Source organism: Herpailurus yagouaroundi, unplaced genomic scaffold, assembly GCF_014898765.1.
Source record: "Herpailurus yagouaroundi ecotype Mexico unplaced genomic scaffold, PumYag 159, whole genome shotgun sequence".
NCBI classification, from domain to species: Eukaryota; Metazoa; Chordata; class Mammalia; order Carnivora; family Felidae; genus Herpailurus; species Herpailurus yagouaroundi.
In genome coordinates this window covers 32101313-32122575 of record NW_024412400.1, presented here as the reverse complement: position 1 = coordinate 32122575, position 21263 = coordinate 32101313, and the positions used below count along the sequence as shown (strand labels likewise).

The 21263-nt window shown below is 40.8% G+C and overlaps 1 protein-coding gene and 1 pseudogene across 1 annotated transcript in view; one reads left to right on the top strand and one right to left on the bottom strand.

The window, feature by feature from the left end:
• The window catches only part of PCCB (propionyl-CoA carboxylase subunit beta), an 86719-nt gene extending 66718 nt beyond the window's left edge, over positions 1-20001 (bottom strand). The window contains exons 1-5 of the mRNA XM_040481117.1: positions 19775-20001; positions 17268-17387; positions 16199-16267; positions 13250-13306; positions 10628-10759 (exon numbers count right to left, since the gene is read on the bottom strand). Coding sequence (XP_040337051.1) covers positions 10628-10759; positions 13250-13306; positions 16199-16267; positions 17268-17387; positions 19775-19957 — 561 coding nt within the window. The 5' untranslated portion in view covers positions 19958-20001. The remainder of the gene's footprint in view (positions 1-10627; positions 10760-13249; positions 13307-16198; positions 16268-17267; positions 17388-19774) is intronic.
• Positions 8579-8681, top strand: LOC121034287 (uncharacterized; annotated as a pseudogene).
• Positions 20002-21263: the final 1262 nt, after the last annotated feature.

Genomic DNA, 21263 nt, shown 5'->3' with positions numbered 1-21263 from the left:
TAACAAAACAGAAACAGATGCTAATATGCAAAACTAATGGTTGCTAGAGGGGGTGGGGGAACCAGATAGGTGAAAGGGATTCAGAAATACAAACCTCCAATTATAAAATAAACTCCTAAGGATGAAAAAATACAGCAAAACAAATACAGTCAATATTGTAACAATTTTGTATGCTGACAGACATTAATTATACTTACCATGGCAAGCATTTCATAATTTATGTAAATGTTAAATCAATATGCTATACACCTGAAACTATTATACATCAACTATACTTCAATTAAAAAAAAGGGGGGGAGGGGTTGTTTTATAAAGATAAGCATATAGATCAATGGAAAAGAACGGAGTCCAGAAATTTTTACCTTTATGGCCAATTCATTTTGCACCAAAGTGCCAGGACAATTCAATGGAGACAGAATAGTCATGTCAATAATGTGAGATAAGGATGAATTTTGACCCTGACCTCACACTATAGACAAAAATTTTATATGTATCACAGACCTAACATAAAAGAGACTGTACAAAATATTCATAACTTTGTATTATTACACAGAGTTCTTACATAGGACAATAAAATATAGGACAATAAAAAGACTATTGTCTTACATAGGACAATAAAAGTATAATCTGCAAAGGAAACAAACTGAGTTTTTGGAATTCAACACTTAAAACATTTCTTTCTTAATGGTGACATTTGAAATGAAAACAGAAGAGCCGTAAGACTAGAAGAAAATACCTGCAAACTATGTATTTAATAAAGGACTCGTATTCAAAAGATATAAAGAACTCTTACAACTCAAAACCCAATTATAAAAGGAGCAAAAGATCTAAATAGACATTTCAGCAAAGAAGATACACATAGGAAGATGCTTGGGTGCTTCAGTTGGTAAAGCATCCGACCTTGACTCAGGTCATGATCTCATAGTTTGTGAGTCTGAGCCCCGTGTCAGGCTCTGTGCTGACAGCGCAGAGCCTGGAGTCTGCTTCTGATTCTGTGTCTCCCTCTCTCTCTGCTCCTCCCCCACTCATCCTCGTCTCTCAAAAATAAATATTAGAAAAAATGTTTTGTAAAAGACATACATATGAATAACATGTACATGAAAAGATGCTCAACATGATTTAGTCAGCATTGAAATACAAATAAAACCACAATGAGTTACTACAACATACCATAAAAATGACCATAATGAAAAAAACTGAAATACTCAAGGGTTGACAAGGATGTGAAGAACATGAAACCCTGAATATATTGCTTGTGGTAATGTAAACTGGTAGTCATTTTGGAAAAAAATTTGGCAATTTCTTAAAAACTCATAAGCTTATCAGACCCAATAATTCCACTCTTTATGAAAAACTTTGTTCACACAGAGAGTGATACACAAATGTTCACAGCATTATTTATGACAGCCAAAAAGTTGAAACAACATAAACATCCATCAACTGATAGATGGATAAAATGTGGTATATCCATGTAACATTATTCAGCAATAAAAAAATGACAACTGACACAAAGTACAATATGAATCAACCTCAAAAAAAATTATGTTAAGTGAAAAATGATACAAAAACCGTAGAGACAAAAACTCAGCAACACCATCAAGCAAAATAACATTCACATTATAGGGATCCCAGAAAGAGAAAGGGGGACAAAAATTTACTTGAATAACTGAAAACTTCTCAAATCTGGGGAAGAAAACAGAAATCCCGATCAAGGACGCACAGAGAGTCCCCAACAAAATCAAGCAAAGGAGGTCCACACCAAAGCCTTGTAACTAAAATGGCAAAAAGCAGCAATAAACAGAGCATTTTCAAAGCATTTAAAAAGAACAGTTAGATACAAAGGAAACCCCTTAAGGCTATCAGCTGATTTTTCACCAGGAGCTTCACAGGACAGACAGTAATGGCATGATATATTCAAAGTGCTAAAAGAGGGGCATCTGGTGGCTCAGTCTGTTGGGCGTCTGACTTCGGCTGAGGTCAAGATCTCACAGTTCGTGAGTCTTAGCCCCATGTCAGCTCTGTGCTGACAGCTCAGAGCCTGGAGCCTACTTCAGATTCTGTGTCTCCCTCTCTCTCTGACCCTTCCTTGCTCTCTCTTTTTCTCCCTCTCAAAATTAAACAAACATGAAAAAAAAATTTTTTTTAATAAAAAAGTGCTAAAAGAAGAACATCTGTGGGACGCCTGGGTGGCTCAGTCAGTTGAGCATCCGGCTTGGGCTCAGGTCATCATCTCATGGTTTCTGAGTTCGAGACCCGCACCAGCCTCTGTGCTGACAGCTCAGAGTCTGCAGCCTGCTTCGGATTCTGTGTCTCCCTCTCTCTCTCCCCCTCCCCTGCTCACACTCTGTCCCTCTCTCTCTCTCAAAAATAAACAAACATTTTAAAAAAATTTAAAAAAAAAAGAAGAACATCTGCAACCAAGATACTCTATCCAGCAAGCTATCATTCAAAATAGGAGATATACAGTTTCTCAAACAAAAACCAAAGGAGTTCATCACCACTAAATCAGCCCTACAAGGAACATTAAAGGGGACTCTTTGAATAGAAAGGACAGATCATAAGAGTCAGTAGGGGGCACAAAAGCAGTAAAATTAAGTGTATTTATAAAAAAAAATCAGTCAAGATATACACAAAGTAAAAGGATGTAAAGTGTGACACCATATACCTAAAACGTGGGGGGCAGAGGAGTAAAGAATGGGTTCAAATTTAAGGTATCATCAACTTAATATAAACTGTTATATGCAGATGTTATATACCCAGTGGTAACCACAAACCAAAAACCAGTAATAGATATGCAAAGAATAAAGAGAAAGGAATCCAAGTATATCACTAAAGAAAGCCAGCAAACTATGAAAGAGCAAGAGAAGAAACAAAGAACTACAAAAGCAACCATAAAACAAGTAACAAAATAGCAATATATACCTATCAATAATTATTTTAAATGTAAATGGACTAAACACTCCAATCAAAAGACATAGTATGACAGATGGATAAAAAATCAAGACCAATCAATATGCTACCTTCATATCAGACAAAGACACATGCAGACCAGGGTGCCTGGGTGGCTCAATCAGTTAAGCATCCAACTTCAGCTCAGGTCATGATCTCATGGTTCATAAGTTTGAACACTATATAATCATCACTATATAATCATCAATAGAACAATCCAACAAGACGATGTAACAATTGTAAATATTTATGCATCTAACATGAAAGCACCTAAATACATAAAGCAGCTGGGGCGCCTGGGTGGCGCAGTCGGTTAAGCGTCCGACTTCAGCCAGGTCACGATCTCGCGGTCCGTGAGTTCGAGCCCCACGTCGGGCTCTGGGCTGATGGCTCAGAGCCTGGAGCCTGTTTCCGATTCTGTGTCTCCCTCTCTCTCTGCCCCTCCCCCGTTCATGCTCTGTCTCTCTCTGTCCCAAAAATAAATGAACGTTGAAAAAAAAATTAAAAAAAAAAATACATAAAGCAGCTAATAACAAATATACTCTATAGTAAAACCGTAATAGCAGGGGACTTTAACCCCCAACTCACATCAATGGATACATCATCCAAACAGAAAATCAACAAGGAAACCACAGTTTTGAATGAAACACTGAACCAGATGGATCTAATACATAGCCAGAACATTCCATCCTAAGACAGTGCAATACACATTCTTTTTAAGCACACATTTAACATTCTATGAATAGATCACATATTGGGCCATAAAACAAGTCTCAACAAATTCAGAACAACTGAAGTCATATACATCTTTTCCAACCACAACACTATGAAATCAACCACAAGAAAAAAATCTGTCAATAACACAAAGCATGGAGGTTAAACAATATGCTACTAAACAATGAATGAGTCAACAAAGAAATCAAAATAAAAAAAACAAAACAAAACATGGAGGCAAATGAAAACAGTCCAAAATCTTGGGGATGCAGCAAAAGCTGTTCTAATAGTGAAATTTATAGCAATAGAGGCCTACCGCAAAAATAAAAATCTCCAATATGCAACCTAACCTTACACCTAAAGGAGCTATAAAAAGAACCAAACCCAAAACCGGCAGAAGGAATTAAAGAGTAGCGCAGAAATAAGTGAAACAGAAACTAAAAAAACCAATAGAACAGATCGATGAAACCAGGAACTAGTTCTTTGAAAAGATCAACAAAAGTAATAAACCTTTAGCCAGACTCATCAAAAAAAAAGAGAGGACTCAAAAATCAGAGATGAAAAAGGAGAGGGGTGGTTGGGTGGCTCAGTCAGTTAAGTGACTTGCTTGGGCTCAGGTCATGATCTTGCAGTTTGTGAGTTCGAGCCCCGTGTCAGGCTCTGTGCTGACAGCTAGAGCCTAGAGACTGCTCCAGATTCTGTCTCCCTCTCTCTCTGCCCCTCTCCCTCTCATGCTATCTCTGTCTCTCAAAAATAAATATTAAAAAAAAAATTTTAATAAAAAAAATGAAAAAGGAGAAATAACACCACAGATATACAAATAATTGTAACAGAATATTATGAAAAATTATATGCCAACCAACTGGACAACCTAGAAATGGAAAATTCCTAGAAATTTAACCTCCCAAACTGAACAAGGAAAAAATAGAAGATTTGCACAGACCAATCACCAGCAATGCAATTAAATCAGTAATCAAAAAACTCCCAAGAAACAAAAGTCCAGCACCAGACTGCTTCATGGGTGAATTCTGCCAAACATTTAAAGAAGAGTTAATAACCATTCTTCTCAAACTATTGCAAAAAATAGAAGAAGAAGAAAAGCTTCCAAAAATCAGTCTATGAGGCGTTACCCTGATACCAAAACCAAGATGATACAACAAAAAGAACTACAGACTAATATTTCTGATGAATATAGATGCAAAACTCCTCAACAAAATAGTGGCAAACCAAGTCTAACAATACATTTAAAAAAATCATTCACCACCATCGATGGGATTTACTCCTGGATTGCAAGGGTAATTCAGTATTTGCAAAATCAACATGATACACATAAGGTCAGTAAGAGAAAGAATAAAAACCACATGATTTCAAAAGATGCAGAAGTAAACATTTGACAAAGTACAACATCCATCCATGATTAAAAACAACAAGGGGCACCTTGTTGGCTGGGTGGCTCAGTCGGTAAGTGTCCAACTTCAGCTCAGGTCATGATCTCGCAGTTTGTGAGTTCAAGCTCCACATCAGGCTCTGTGCTGACAGCTCAGAGCCTGGAGCCTGCTTCGGATTCTGTGCCTCCCTCTCTCTCTGCTCCTCCCCCATTCACACTCTGTCTCTCTCTCAAAAATAAACATTAAAAAAAAAATTAAAAAAAAAAACACCTCTACAAATAGGGTCAGAGAGAACATACCTCAACATAATAAAGGACATATATGAAAACCCAGGACTAACATTACAATCAATGATGAAAAATCGAGAGCTTTTTCCCTAAGGTCAGGAACAAGACAAGGATGTCCACTCTCACCCCTCTTATTCAATACAGCACACAAAACAGCCACAGCAATCAGACAACAAAAATGAGGCATCCAAATTGGTAAGGAAGAAGAAAAAATCACTACTTGCATATGACAGGATACTATATACAGAAAACCCTATAAAGACTCCACCAAAAAACTACTAGAACTGATAAATGATCTCAATAAGGTCACAGAATACAAAATCAGCATCAGAAACCCACTGCATTTTTCTATACACTTATAATGGAAGTAACAGAAAGAGAAATTAAGAAAATAATCACATTTACAATTGCACCAAAAAGAATAAAATAGCAATGAGGTGGAACACTTGTACTGTGAAAACTATAAAATGCTGGTAAAAGAAAAAAAAAACTGAAAACAATACAAATGGAAATATATACTATGTTCATGGACTGAGAAAAATTGTTAAAATGCCCATACTACCCAAAGCAGTCTATTGATTTAATGTAATCCCTATCAAAATACCAACAGTAATTCAGAATTAGAATAATCCTAAATTGTATGGAACAACTCAAATCCTGAGTAACCAAAGCAATAAAAAAGAAAAACAAAACTGGAGGTATAACAATCCCAGATTTCAAGTTTTATTACAAAGCTGTAGTACACAAAACAATAGGATACTGGCACAGAAATACTTAGATCAATGAACACATTAGAAAGTCCAGAAATCAACCCACAATTATACAGTCAATTAATCTTCAACAAAGGGGGCAAGAATATGCAATGGGAAAAAGACAGTCTCTTCAACAAATGGTATTGGGAAAACTGGACAGCTATATGCCAAAAAATGAAACTGGACCACTTTCACCACACACAAAAAATGAACTCAAAATGGATTAAAGACCTAAATGTAAGACCTGATACCATTAGGGGTGCCTGGGTGGCTCAGTCAGTTAAGTGTCTGAGCCTTGATTTTGGCTCAGATCATGATCTCACAGGTTCATGGGATCAAGCCCCACATCTGGCTCTAGGATTCTCTCTCACTCTCTCTCTCTCTCTCTGGCCCACCCTGATTATGCTCTCTCAAAATAAATAAAACATTAAAAAAAAAAAAGACCTAAAACCATTTAAGTCCTAGAAGAGGGGGCACCTGGGTGGCTCAGTCAGTTAAGTGTCCAACTTTGGCTCAGGTCATGATTTCACAGTTTGTGATTTCGAGCCCCATGTCAGGCCCTGTGCTTACAGCCAGAGTCTGGAGGGTTCTGTGTCTCCCTCTCTCTCTGCCCCTCCCTGCTCACCACTAAATAATGAATAAACATTAAGAAATATATAAAAAATAATAATAAAGTCCTAGAAGAGAGCACAGGCAGTAATTTCTCTGATAATGACCATAGCAACATTCTTCTAGATAGGTCTCCTAAGGGAAACAAAAGCAAAAATAAACTATTGGGACTTCATCAAAATAAAAAAGTTTCTGCAGAGTGAAAGAAACAAATCAATGAAACTATAAACAACCTACTGAATGAGAGAAAATATTTGCAAATAACGTATCTGATAAAGGGTTAGTGCCCAAAATATATAAAGAACTGATATAGCTCAACATCCCAAAAACAAATAATCCAATCAAAAACTGGGCAGAAGACATGAACAGATATTTCTCTAAAGAAGACATCCTTAGCCAACAGGCACATGAAAAGATGCTCAACATCACTTATCATCATGGAACTGCAAATCAAAACCATAATGATATACCACCTCACACCTGTGAGGTGGCAAAAATCAAAAACACAACAATAAGTGTTGGCAAGGACACAAAGAGAAAAGAACCTTCATGCACCACTGGTGGAAATGCAAACTTGTGCAGCCGCTGTGGAAGACAGTATGGAGGTTCTTCAAAAAAAATTAAAAACAAAATTACCCTATGATCCAGTAATCGCTCTGCTGGGTATTTACCCGAAGAATACAAAACACTAATTCTAATTCCAAGGGATATATGCACCCCTATGTTTACTGGAGCATTATTTACAATAGCCATATTAGAGAAGCAACCCAAGTGTCCATCAATAGATGAACGGATAAAAGTGATACACACACACACACACACACAGGAATATTACTCAGCCATAAAAAAAGAATAAAATCTTGCCATTTGCAACAACATGGATGGAACTAGAGTATAATGCTAAGTGGAAGAAGTCAGAGAAAGATAACTACCATGTGATTTCACTCATATGTGGAGCTTAAGAAACAAAACAAACGCAGGGTGCCTGGGTGACTCAGTCAGTTAAGTGTCTGACTTCAGCTCAGGTCATGATCTTGCGGTTCATGAGTTCAAGCCCCGTGTTGGGTTCTGTGCTGAGAGCTCAGAGCCTGTAGCCTGCTTCAGATCCTGTGTCTCCCTGTCTCTCTGTCCCTCCTCCACTCATCTCTGTCTCTCTCTCTCTCTCTCTCTCAAAAATAAACTTAAAAAAAAAAAATGGGGGCGCATGGGTGGCTCAGTCGGTTAAGTGTCCGACTTCGACTCAGGTCATGATTTCATGCTCTGTGAGTTCCAGCCCCGCATCAGGCTCTGTGCTGACAGCTCAGAGCCTGGAGCCTGCTTCAGATTCTGTGTCTCCCTCTCTCTCTGGCCCTCCCCCATTCATGCTCTGTCTCTCTCGGTCTCAAAAATAAATAAACGTTAAAAAAAAATTTTTTTTTAATAAATAAATAAAAATGAACAAAAGAAAAAGACAAAAAAGACTCTTAAGTATACAGAACTGATGGTTACCAGAAAGGAGCTGGGGGAGGCAGATGGGTGAAATAGGTGAAAGGGATTAAGAGTTCACTTATTGTGGGGTAGCTGGGTGGTTCAACTCAGTTAAGTGTCTGACTTTGGCTCAGGTCATGATCTCATGGTTCATGAGTTCGAGCCCCACATAGGGCTTTCTGCTGTCAAGGCAGAGCCCGCTTCAGATCCTCTGCCCCCCTGTCTCCACCCCCACCCCCACCACTTGCACTTTTACTCTCTCTCAGAATAAATAAACTTAAAAAAAAAGTTCACTTATCAGTAAGGAGCACTGAGTAATGTATGGCACTGTTAAATCACTACATTATACACCTGAAACTAATACTGTTGTTAATTTTACTGGAATTCAAAAAGTCACTGAATTACATGCTTACATTCTTCTCAGACTTTTGGCTAAGATCAAGTGTAGTATCTGTTCTTTTCAGAGTTACATTCTTACAATGGATGGATTTTAGGGTTTGTAAATTATACCTCTTATAAAACTTCCAAAAAAATGTTAAGGTCATAGAGGAAAAAGAAAAACTGTCCCAAATTAAAAAATTTTTTTAACGTTTATTTATTTTTGAGGCAGAGACAGAGAATGAACGGGGGAGGGTCAGAGAGAAAGAGGGAGACACAGAATCCGAAACAGGCTCCAGGCTCTGAACAGTCAGCACAGAGCCCGACGCAGGGCTCAAACTCATGACCGTGAGATCATGACCTGAGCTGAAGTCAGATGCTTAACCGACTGAGCCACCCAGGCGCCCCTAAAACTGTCCCAAATTAAAGGAAATTAAATAGGTAAGACAACTAAATACAGTACTTAATCCTGGACTGGATGGGGCATAGGGGTACAGGGGAACAGCTACCAAAGGCTTTATTAGGATCACTTGATGAAATCTGAATTGCCATAGATAAAAATATTGATGAATTCATATTAAATTTCCTGATTTCTATTACTGTACTCGTTTTATCACAGAATGTCCTTGTTCTCAGGAAACACACAATGAAGGATTTAAGGGCTAAAGGAGGTACAATCTCCAGTTTATTCTCAAATGTTTCAGAGAGAAATATAACCTGCAAATATATACTTATGGAGAGAAATGATAGAGCAAATGGGCAAAATGTAAACAAGTGGTGAATCTGGGTAAAGGACATACAGGGAGTTCCTTGAACTGTTTTTGCATTTTTTATGTAAAATTTGAAATTTTATCAAAATTACAAAAAAAATTTTAAACAGTACAGTAGCAGGAAGTGGCTGGAGGTGTAGAAATGACAAGCAGCATTAGTAAATAATTTATTAAAGTCACTGAAGCCTATCTCCTGAAAAGAAAACACAACACAACCTGCAGCCTATACTCACAAAGATGGGTTAGACTAGGAGATATTCTAAAACCCTGATAACCTCTAAAATGTGGGGATTTACTGCCACTTCTCTTATGGCCATGCTTTCTTTCCTTCATTTCCAACACAGGCATGACTACCAGGTTAGGGGGCAAAGGAGATTTTCCAGGCCTAAACTGTTCTGACTATGCCACCCAAAGTGCTAATTCTCCCCAGTAGGTTATTCCTAGAGCTCAAGATTAAAGATTAAAAAGTAGGTTCACAAAGTGGCTTCTCAACGAACATGTGTATTCCCACAACTAGCAGAGCAGCTTACACAAATACACATTTTTCTGATGGATCACAAAGGGCAGTAGCCAGGGATAAAACATTCATAAGCCTGCAGGCCAGGGAGATGACAAGAACAGCTGGCCTGATTAGAAACAATGTCTGCCTGTCTCTTTCCTGCCTTCTCCCTATTTCCTCCCCTCCCCAGAAATACAGACCTCTCCCTTTCCTCAAGTTTCCATCTGGCAGTATCTCTCTCCCTTACCCCAACCTCCTTTACCTTCTTATAAAATACTTCCTACTTCAAGTAATACATCTAATCTACTTTTGTGTTTTTCATTTCTTTCTTTGTAATTTTAGTTTGTAAGTAAGCAGAAAGATCTGATATACTGTTCATCAAATGTTTCCGAATAGTGGGATTTGGCTGATTTTTCTTCTTTGTACTACAACTTGAACTTCATATGATGATATTGTGTTTTAAACAAAATAAAATACTACTTATTTTTTTAATTCCTAATTCTAGTAAATCAATTCATTTTAAACTTTCATAATATTCCATGTCCCTTGCTTTTGAGAAAAATAATTAGGTGATTTCCCCTATAAGTGATCTTTAATTTTGTTTTCCCCTAAGAGTTGCCCTCTGTGATAAAAAAAAAAGTAAACCCTCTCCACCTACTCTCTTGCTTTTTGTACACCTTCCATGCCTTCCCCAGTGACACAGGAAGAAGCCACAGAACAGACACAAGGTAGATAACAAGGAATAGGGATGGGAAAGCTCTAACCAGGGCACAGCTTAGAAATTAAGCCTTGTATTATTTTATTCTGTAAATACTATTAACAGGTTTCTTACCAGAAAAATGTCTGCATAGCCAGCCAAAGACTCTACTCCCTCTTGGATCCGTGCTCCCCCAGAGTCATTCAGTCCAATCACTGGAGCCCCCACTGTCATGGCCTGGTCCATGATCTGAGACAGCAAAGCAATCTTTTATGAGACAACTGATCCTTTTATCAAAAACAATTTATAAAGTACCATGGTGTTTTCTGGAAAATGTTCCAAGTGCACTTTTCTTTTTAAATGCTCACTCATTCTGAGAGAGAGAGAGAGAGAGAGAGAGAGAGGAGAGCATGTGCATGTGAATAGGGAGAGGGGCAGAGAGAAGAGAAGAGAGAGAATCCCAAGTAGGCTCCACACTGTCAGCACAGAGCACGATGCAGGACTCAATCTCATGAGCCATGAGATCATGACCTGAGCCGCAATCAAGAGTTGGATGTTTAACCAAGTGAGCCATTTGGGTGCCCCTAATTACACTTCTCAAAACAGGAATCATTAACACTGGCTTCATTCCCCACGATGATTAGGTACCTCCATGGAAAACAGAACCAAAATTTTAAGGGCTGATTAAAGCCCTTCAGGCATCCAAGAGCCAAAGCACTTCCCACCAGCAGGGGATAAGACTGCTCATAGCAACCATTTCTGAGCCACAGGCCCAGGCTATATTTTCCAGTATCCAGTTTTGTTCCCAACTTTTTTTTTTTCAAGCAGGTTCCATGCCCAACGTAGGGATTGGGCATGGCCTTGAGAACTCATGACCTTGAGATCAAGAGTCACATGTTCTACTGGCTGAGCCAGTCAGGCGTCACCACCTACCCCCGCCCCCCTTACTCTTTTGGAAAGAACTGACACTAAACACAATAACAAAATAGTATTTTTATGAAAGTACATGTAGATCCATCTGTTAACCAGAGCCAGGCCCAAGCCTGATTTCACTTGTAATAAGGCATATTTTCCTCATGGGCCACTAGTTGAGGGCTTAATAAGCAACATTCCTAAGAACCCTTTTCAGTTCGCAAAGTACTTCCACTTCCATTATCTCATTCAACCTGATAACAGACGCAGTGAAAAGAAAAATTAGAGAGGATTAAAAGTTAAGTGATTGGCCCAAGGTTTCAGAAATAATACATGACAAGATCACATCTAGAATCCAGGTTTTCCATTACACAGGGAAGCACTGCTTGACTATTAACAGTCAACGGTACCTTTAATTCCACATTTCTCCAAGTATGATCTATACTTTTATTCATCTCCAGAGCATCTCATCACTAGCAGTGGAGGTTTTTTAGGTTTTTTTTTTAATTTTTTTTACATTGATTTATTTTTGAGAAAGAGTGAGACAAAGCATGAGCAGGGGAGGGGCAGAGAGAGAAGGAGACACAGAATCTGAAGCAGGCTCCAGGCTCTGAGCAAGTGGTCAGCATAGAGCCTGATGCGGGGCCCGAACCCACAAACTGTGAGATCATGACCTGAGCCGAAGTTGGACACTCAACAGACTGAGCCACCCAGGTGCCCCAGCAGTGTTTTTTAAAATGCCATCATGTAATCCTTGCACTGTTCTTTATCTTTTAGTACCTGGATTCTCCACCTAGATCATGGGCTCTTTACCTGGAGTCTTCAGAATCCCAAGGGGTCTGTAATAGATTTCATCCATGCATTGCTTGGATGGGAAAAAATTTACTCTTTACCTTTATTAACTCTAGCTGATCTTTACCATACCTTTTAATTATGAACACAGGAAACAAAATCATTATTTTATGAGAAATACCTGTGACTTTATATTAAAAGAAGCCATGGATATTTTTATGTCACACTAAAGTTGCAGGTATCTTGAAGTAGCATTTTCTTTTTTTTTTTTTAATTTTAACGTTTATTTTTGAGACAGAGAGAGACAGAGCATGAACGGGGGAGGGTCAGAGAGGGAGACACAGAATCTGAAACAGGCCCCAGGCTCTGAGCTGTCAGCACAGAGCCCGATGCGGGGCTTGAACCCACAGACTGCGAGATCATGACCCAAGCCAAAGTCGGACACTCAACCGACTGAGCCACCCAGGCGCCCCTTGAAGTAGCATTTTCACTCATGCCTACTTTGAAACTATAGAGGTTTAAATGCACAGCTAAATCTTGTTATTTGATAAATTTGAAAGCACACAGATTACAAATAGGAGTGCCTGGGTGGCTCAGTTGATTAAGCATCCAAGCCTTGATTTCAGCTCAGGTCATGATCTCACAGTTGGGGAGATCAAGCCCCATGTCAGGCTCTGTGCAGACAGTGCAGAGCCTGCTTGGGATTTTCTTTCTTTCTCTCTCTCTCTCTCTCTCTCTCTCTCCCCCTCCCTCCCTCTCAAAATAAACAAACATAAAAAGCATGAATATTACAATTGTAATTTTTTTTAATATTTTTTTAATTCTCTGTAATCCTACACATCTTATGCATGTAAATCATTACCAGATTGCCAAAGGGATCCATGATACAAAAAATCTGAAGAATTCCTGCCTTGGACTAAAGGGATGTTTGGGTCTGCACCCACCCCACATACACAGCTCATTGTCTTGCACCCCTTATTTAATATGAACTATGTGACTGATGAAAGTACTGGGTTTTCAAGATTAAATACTTACTTTGCAGATCTTTTGGGCATGTGCCCCAGACAGACTACCTCCAAAAACTGTAAAATCCTAAAAAGAAAACAAATCAACAAATAAAATATAGTCACTAGCCAGGAATGAAAAGCCAGGAGGAAGACGAAATGAAAAACTCTTAGTCAAAAGTTTCTGAAGGATTTTCAGGAGTTCAAAAAATTAGGAATGGTCTTTTATTCACTATTCTATGGAGTAATTTGTACCTTAGAGGGAATTCATGTATTGTCAACAGCAAAAGACTTAGTCTTTGCTCTACAAAAATGAATCCTAGCTCTCTAAGGAAAACTTTTCGTGCAGAATTAACCTGAAAAATCAGATTCTATAGATGTCAGGCAGGCATTTCTATTACTAGAAATATTTGCCATTCTGGGGCGCCTGGGTAGCTCTGTCAGTTGGGCGTTCGACTTCGGCTCAGGTCATGATCTCATGGTCCGTGAGTTTGAGCCCCACGTCGGGCTCTGTGCTGACAGCTCAGAGCCTGGAGCCTGTTTCAGATTCTGTGTCTCCCTCTCTCTGACCCTCCCCCATTCATGCTCTGTCTCCCTCTGTCTCAAAAATAAATAAACGTTAAAAAAAAGAAAAAAGAAAAAGAAATATTTGCCATTTTGACAAGAGGTTAAAAAAAAAAAGACAATCAGAGCCCTCACGGCTTCCTCTTGCTTATGGAATTTCATTACCTTCTGATATAAAGGGCTTCTTGTGGGAAGGACCTCCTTTCTAAAACCACCTCAAAAAGCAAGTAATTAAAAACAGAGTCAGCCAGGAGGACAAAAAAGGAAGAGGAAACAATGGCAGAGGAGAGAGTGAACAACAATCTCAGGGGAACTGAAAGCACAAAAAGAATATCTGACTTGGAGCAAATGGAAGCCTATATACTGCAGGGGGAGTAACCACAAGGATGGAACAACCCAGGAACTATAGGAAGTGGGGGGGGGGGCCGGGGAACAGACTGATAAAAACTCTGGGTTAGGAGCAGTTGGACCCCACAGGGCCTCTCCTTCACCTTGAGAAGAGGAAACATTTATTCTCTAAAGCAATTTCACCAGAAGGACTCTGGATTCACAATCACCAGTGGCAAAAGAAAGCAAAGGTGAGGCTAAAAACATCTGAGATTAGGAACCTATACAAGAATAGATTGTCCTCCCCCAGAACATACCTATGAACAATTATCAGTCAAGAGACTAGGGCTGCTTCTTCAGAAAAGCAGAAGATCCCCAGAAAAAACAACTGCAGATATTAACATTTTGGGGATCAGTACAAAAAACTGGCTCATCACTCCCTACCCTAAGTATCCTTCAGGGCTTATTTCAAATGCCCCATTTTCCCTAAAGCATTCCTCAAGGCTGAATGTGATCGTCCACTGTCCTGGGCCCACAGCACTTACCCAGAATCACTCTTACCCTCATCTGTACAGAACTCCTGTTCTGCCCCAATGTATCTACAAAATGAGATTAGGTTCTTCAGGGCAGGAACTGTGGCTCAGTCATCTCCCTCTCCTCGCCCCCAATCCTCATCCTACCCTACCCCATGGGCATAAGAAGTAATCAAAAGTATCAATTCAATGAATTTTGTATTTGCTCAAAAGTTAGAAGGTTGAGTCCAGAAAGTACAATAACTTACTTTGTTCTAGCTATCTTATTAATAATTCCTTCTGTACATATTTTTGCATCTTTCTTTCTGTACAAGTTTTTGCCTAGCTCTCATAATTTCTTCTAGTTAAGTAGTTGGTAGACCCATTTATAACAGTTTTAAAACATGTCAAAGGTAATTCATTAAGTGAATGAGTACTAAGTACATTTAAAATTAACCAGTTATTTAATACTGAACCCATAATTTTAATATTTAACAAGCTTTATAATGTTAGATCTGTAAAAGGAACTAAGTATTTAGAATTATACATATTCTTCCACGTCTTGAGGTGGAGAGGGGTGGTAATCAAACCCAAAATAATATAGTGTTAGTTTACTATTAGCTGCTGTAACAATTACCACAAATTCAGTGGTTTAAAACAACACAAATTTATTCTCTTCACAGTTCTGTAATTTAGAAGTCTTACATGGGCCTCACTGAGCTACTCTCAAGGTTAGCATGATTAGATGTCTTTCTGGAGGCTCCAAGTGAGAATCTGTTTTCTTGCCTTTTCCCTGTTCTGGCGACCAAATGCATTCCTTTGCTCATGACCTCCTTCCTCCATCTTCTTAAACACCAATGGCAGGTGAAGCCCTTCTCAGCACATTCTTCCGACCTCCTCTTCTGCCTCTCCTTCTTTTAAGGACCCTTGTGATTATATGTGTCCACCTGGATAACCCAGCCTACTTTATTTTAAGGCCAGCTAATCAGTGACACTAATTCCATCTGCAGCTTAATTCCCCTTTGCCATGTAAGGTAATACAGTCACAGGTTTTGAGAATTAGGAGTTGGACATCTTTGGGAGCTATTCTGCCTACTATATTTTCCTATGGTTTCAGTGTGAAGAAACTGTATCCGTCCTTATGAAGCCTAACAAAACTTGTTTGAATAGTTTCATGAAGCCCAAAACTGAGGGGCCTATGTTCCTGAGACTCAAGTCCCTTCCACCCAGGCTGCATTCACAGCACTCTCTTAGGCCCACACATTGCCCAGGACATGGATGCCCTCCAGGCACACACCCAACCCACCAAGAAACATCTCATTCACTTAGAATAAACTCCTGGTTCCTAGGACTTTTTACATGATTACTGCCCTGTGATTATCCCTAAAACAGACTCAGGATTCTGAGAAAAACACATACTATGGTAGAATATTCTGGACACATGCACTGAAAAACAAAGTATATCCCTCTTCTGCCCCCACTACAGACAAGTTTTCATTCCTCAAGACTTTCTTCTCACATATTTGGTCCTGGCTCTGCCCTCCAGGAAAGCTCAGCCTATTCGAGTTATTAAATACCTGACTGAAGACATAAACCAATCTTCCATTGATTCGGCCCCGTCCAGTGACCACACTGTCTCCAGGAAACTACCAGAAAAACAGAAAAATAAAAGTTAAAAAAACCAAATACATCTTTTAATGAATTTGACAATTATGCCCGAATGAAAGAACAAAAAAATAAAATAACCCACCCTAAATTTCTTAAAATTCAATATGAATCAAGAACATGAAGGAATCTCCCCTTCCCCTTCTCAGCTCTGCAATAGCAAGCACTAGGCTACTGGTTCATCAACAGAAGTAACGGGCACTATAGTTAGGCTTCATCTTCCTTCTTAACAGTAAAATAATCAAGACTCCCCCTAGGGCCACTGCTACCAAATGCCACAGGAAGGAGAAGGGCATATAATGACACATGGCAACTCTAGAAAGCCACACACCCCACCTCCAAGCCTTAGGGAAAACCCATCATTTTGCTTGGAATCCTGGAATTCTGTGTAGCCCATAATGACTCAAACGGAGCCAGCTGATGCGATGCCAAGTTCACAAATCTTTGGTGAATAACAGCATATATACAGACCTGAGGAAAACTGATCAAAAGTGAATACAGAGAACTCTGCATACCCATGGAGAACATCCAACTAAAAAAAGTGTCAGTGACTCTGACTTTAAAAACTCCATAAAGTCAAAGTGTCAAAAGAGGCAAGTGGTCCTGCTTTAGGGGTCTCTGGTGCCTACATGGACCAGAACACAACCAAGACATTTTCGCCTTTCCTTCTAAGTTTGTCACTCCATAACTGCAAGAACTCTGAACCCACAACCAGAGACCTGGAAACTGGGCCATAGTCACACTGCACAAGGTATGAACAGTCCCATTCCATTCCTTCATCTGCAAAGGTAACTGGGGGAATCTGGAGGCCCAATAGTACTTCTTCAGAGGTACTCTTACAGTTTCAGGCCTCTAACTTGAAAACTATTAAATGTACCTTGAGCTCCAGATGGCCTTCATTATTAGGCTAATGAGTAGGTCAGCAGGGCCACGGCTAGACAGTGCAACTTAGAGGCTCACACCACCATTGTAAAAAGATACCTTATTCTTATCAGCAGCCATTCCAAAATCTGCACATCTGTGTTCCACAAACATGTCGCTCTCAACAAAACTGCCAGGGTCCAGCAAGAGGCTGATCCGCTCTCTGGCAGTCAGCTTTCCCTAAAATACAACAAAAACCATTCAGTCATGTCATCATAGAGGTCAGTAAGCAAGGAGTGCTTGTGAGTGGGCCACGAAGACAAGTTTTGCCCCTTTACCTCACATGAAAGCCTCTATTCCATCAACCCACCCAAAACACTGGTGTTATCACTAGATATCAGCCAGTAAGTAAATCAGGGCAGACAGGCTACTCCAGGAGCTACCAACTGTGGAGGGTAAATAAGGAAGTAGAAAGAGGAAAAGATGGAGAGAAGTGGGGGTAAGGAGAGCCTGACCCTGGAACAAGATAACTAGTTCCACAAACATTTACTGGAGACCTAAGGAGTAATAAAAAGAAGAATGGAAAAGTAGGAGGTGGAAAACTAAATCAGGCTTACTGAAGGGCCTAAGGCTACACCCCCACATTCACAAGTTTCTTCTAGGGAACCCCACACAAACTCACCTCACTAGTGTCCAACCCCAAAGACACTTTCAGGACTACTTCCTGGTTCTTCTGCCTCTTCCATGGCTTCTCCTACTATCCTACATTGGGGCTCGGCTTAGAAACCCCACACCTGACAGTGATACTATAATATGGCAACAACCCCACAGCAGGTAGTGCCTGAGATGAAAAGGAGTTAAACAGAGTGGTAAAGAGCTCATGTGAGAGGAGTGAAAAAATGCTTCTTGGAGATGAGGTTGGAACCTTCAACTTATCAAGAGCCTCTGTTGCTTGGACTCTCAAGCCCTTAGACTAAGCCAAACACCCAGGCCTACTGTCCACTGCCCTCTCTCCACCCCAGGGAAAAACCTCAAGTTTGGCTCTTTTTTTTCCCCCATAATAAAGCAGCCAAAGCCAGTGAGGTCCTTTTAAAACAGACAAACATATACACTGTTGTGTGGAGTAAGTTTTCCAGAAAGCAATTTAGCAACATATATTAGAGTGTTCAAAATATTCCTATCTTTTGACCCAGTGATTCCATTTCTGGAAATCTATCCTATGGAAGTCATCCAAAAATTGTTGAAAAGGGGGTGGAGTGGGGGATTTAAATCAAGTCAGCCTCCTAAGTCAGCTCTGGCAAAAGAAAAATAGCTTCTGGAGCCTGCATCAAAACCCAGTACGGTCCCCCTAGCAAAGAGGTGGGGTGATGTTCCAGGGAGAATTCAGCAACGGGCCCCAATACAAAGCGTGCACAGGAGCACTGCCAGGCCTTTCCAAAGTATGATGTAAAAATTCCTTCAACCCAGACAGAGCCACCCCAGGGGAGGAAGGGAAAGCACTCCTGGCACCACACACAACCAAATTTACATCTTGCTCCCAAGAGTTAAGAATTATTACTATCTTCTGTTTAGAATAAACTGACTCCTCAGGATTAAGTAACTTGTCAAAAAGGAATGGTCACCTTCATCCTCTTGTCAAATGGGGATTTCCATCTAAATCAACACCTAGAATTCAATCAAGAACTAGTTCGAATTTCCTCACTGAAGACCCCCAGCCTTCCACCCCAGTCACCACCCCCAGGCTTGACATGTGCCTCGGTGCCCTTCACCGCTAAGAATTTCACTTCTGCATCTTCCCGGTTATTTAACTCACCCAGCACAAAGGTCCAGTTTCACACACATATCAGTGACGCACCGCGTGAGCCTACTTCCAAGTCCCTGGTCACCCATCTGGGCCTCAGTTTCTCCTGCTGATAAATGGCCACCCACCTTATCTCTGAAGGCCAGCTGTAATTCTCGCCTCAAAAACCTCCCTGCCTCCGTCGCGCATCGTGCCTTTCCTACCCAGCATGTCTATGCATGCTGAGATCCTAAAGGCGTTCAGCCAGCATTGAGGAGGCAGAAGTTCCCACAAGATCCGGGAGCTCAACCCACCCCAGATTAATGTGAGAGTTTGCCCAAGTTACTTCCCCCACCATATGCTTTTATTTTCCTGCTACCATGATGGAGCAAGAACCGTATACTACCTACCACTCTTCCTCCGGGCATGAAAAGAACACGCAGAATTTTTGTTTTGTTTCGTTTTTTTATTAAGTGCCCGTCATCGCTTCTGTAGCTCTACCAATAAGATTGTGAGGGGGAAAATACTATTTTCTCCTTTCAATAAACTGACTCCTAGTGATTAACTGGTCCAAAAGTTTATAGAAGTTAAATGGTGAGTTGTCTGGGGCCGAGCAGCTGCGACTAAAAATCCAGAAGTAAAGGACAGGGCAATGAGGCACAAAGGTACTTATTCTCGTTTTACCTGCTATTTGGTGAAAGGCTACAGGTTGTCAGGGTGAACCTTCTCGTCCCCGCCCCTCCTCGGCATCGCGCGGATTGGCTGAAAGGACTGGGGCGCCGCGAGCCGGAAACTCTGTAATAGGTTGCGAACGCCAGGGGGATGGTCGGGTCTCCCTAGGACTCACTCGTTTATGCTGCGCGTCGATGCGACGCTGGCCTCCTCCCAGAAACGCGGCGTTGCGCTTGTTTTCGATGCGCTCGTTAACCGAGACGGGCTGGCTACACAGGCTGCGGACCGCACCGCGGAGACCGCCCACCACAACGCTGAGTCTTGATCCAGCCGTCACCACGCACATTGCCGCCGCCATCTTTGCTCCGCGGCGAGCTCCCAGCCGGTGCGCCTGAGTACGCTTCTGCGTCAAGCGTGGGTATCGGGTTCTGCGCCTGCGCAGCATGGGTGGGACGTAGAGAGCCTATGGGCTGGACGTCTCAGCGCGCTTAGAAGAAAAGCCTGAGAGTTCGAGACTCCATACCGCTCTGGGACATCATCCTGAGAAGGATAGTACTGTCCAAAGATCTGGTGCCTTCCTTGCTGCACAGAAGATGGACTTAATCCTTGCTCTTCTCTGGCTACCTTGACCTCGAATTTGGTCGTCCCACCACCTCCAGAAAATGAGTAGGTAATAGGAGCTAACCAACATGTATTAAACACTGCCAGGTGTGGCTTAAAGCACTCACGTGCATTAGCTTATTATCCTGATTTCACAGATGAGGCAAGTGAAGCACAGAGAGGTAGAGTGATTTGATTAAGAGCCAACACTAAAGATGTGGTGGAACCAGGATTCAGACACACAGACCAACTATGTGCCGCATATTGAGCACAGGTCACTTAACCTCTAGTGGGTAGTTCTCAAAATGTGAGCCCAGCAGTGGGAAAAAGTGGGAAATGCAGACTTTCAAGTTCTCATACTCCGCCCCAGACCAACTGAATTAAATTCTGAGGGAGCAGCCAGCAATCTGTTTCACCAGACGACCTCTAGGTGATTTTGACGCTTGCTAGATTTTGAGAACTACTCCTCTAGGAATTTAGAACTGAACTCTTAGGAGCTTGTCCATCTGTTTCCCCAGCTAACAAGCAGCTCTTTAAGGCAAAGTGTAAGGTGTCTATTTTGCATTCTTAGCTACAGAAAACTACTAAAATTGATCATTAAACTCTCCAAGCTCCAGCTCACAGCTAGAGCCTTCATAAAGTCCAAATTCTGGGTTGGGACTTTGATGTTAATTCAATTCAGCAAATCTTTTTGAGCACCTACTATGTGCCAAGAACCACCAGTGTTTTTCATATTTCCTGGAGTAGGAATTGTTCACCTAGCATGCAAGGAAGCTGAGGGTCCAAAGTCTGAGGTTGTGTGACTGGACAAAGCCTACCTGCATGTGCCTAACCCCATAGTAGATGTTGTTGGCCCGGCATCTGGGTCCCTGCTTTAAGAACCTCATCAACCTGGAGAGAGAGACAAAGGATCTGCCTGGTAGCACAGGGGAGAATTTGGGCAAGGCTGGATGTGTCAAGAAGAGTAGCTCTGAAATGTAACTGGATGTAGCATATTCAGATTCCCATATGGTTCTACCATCCACTTTTTGGGAATGGTGGTAAATGAGACTGCAAAGCAATAA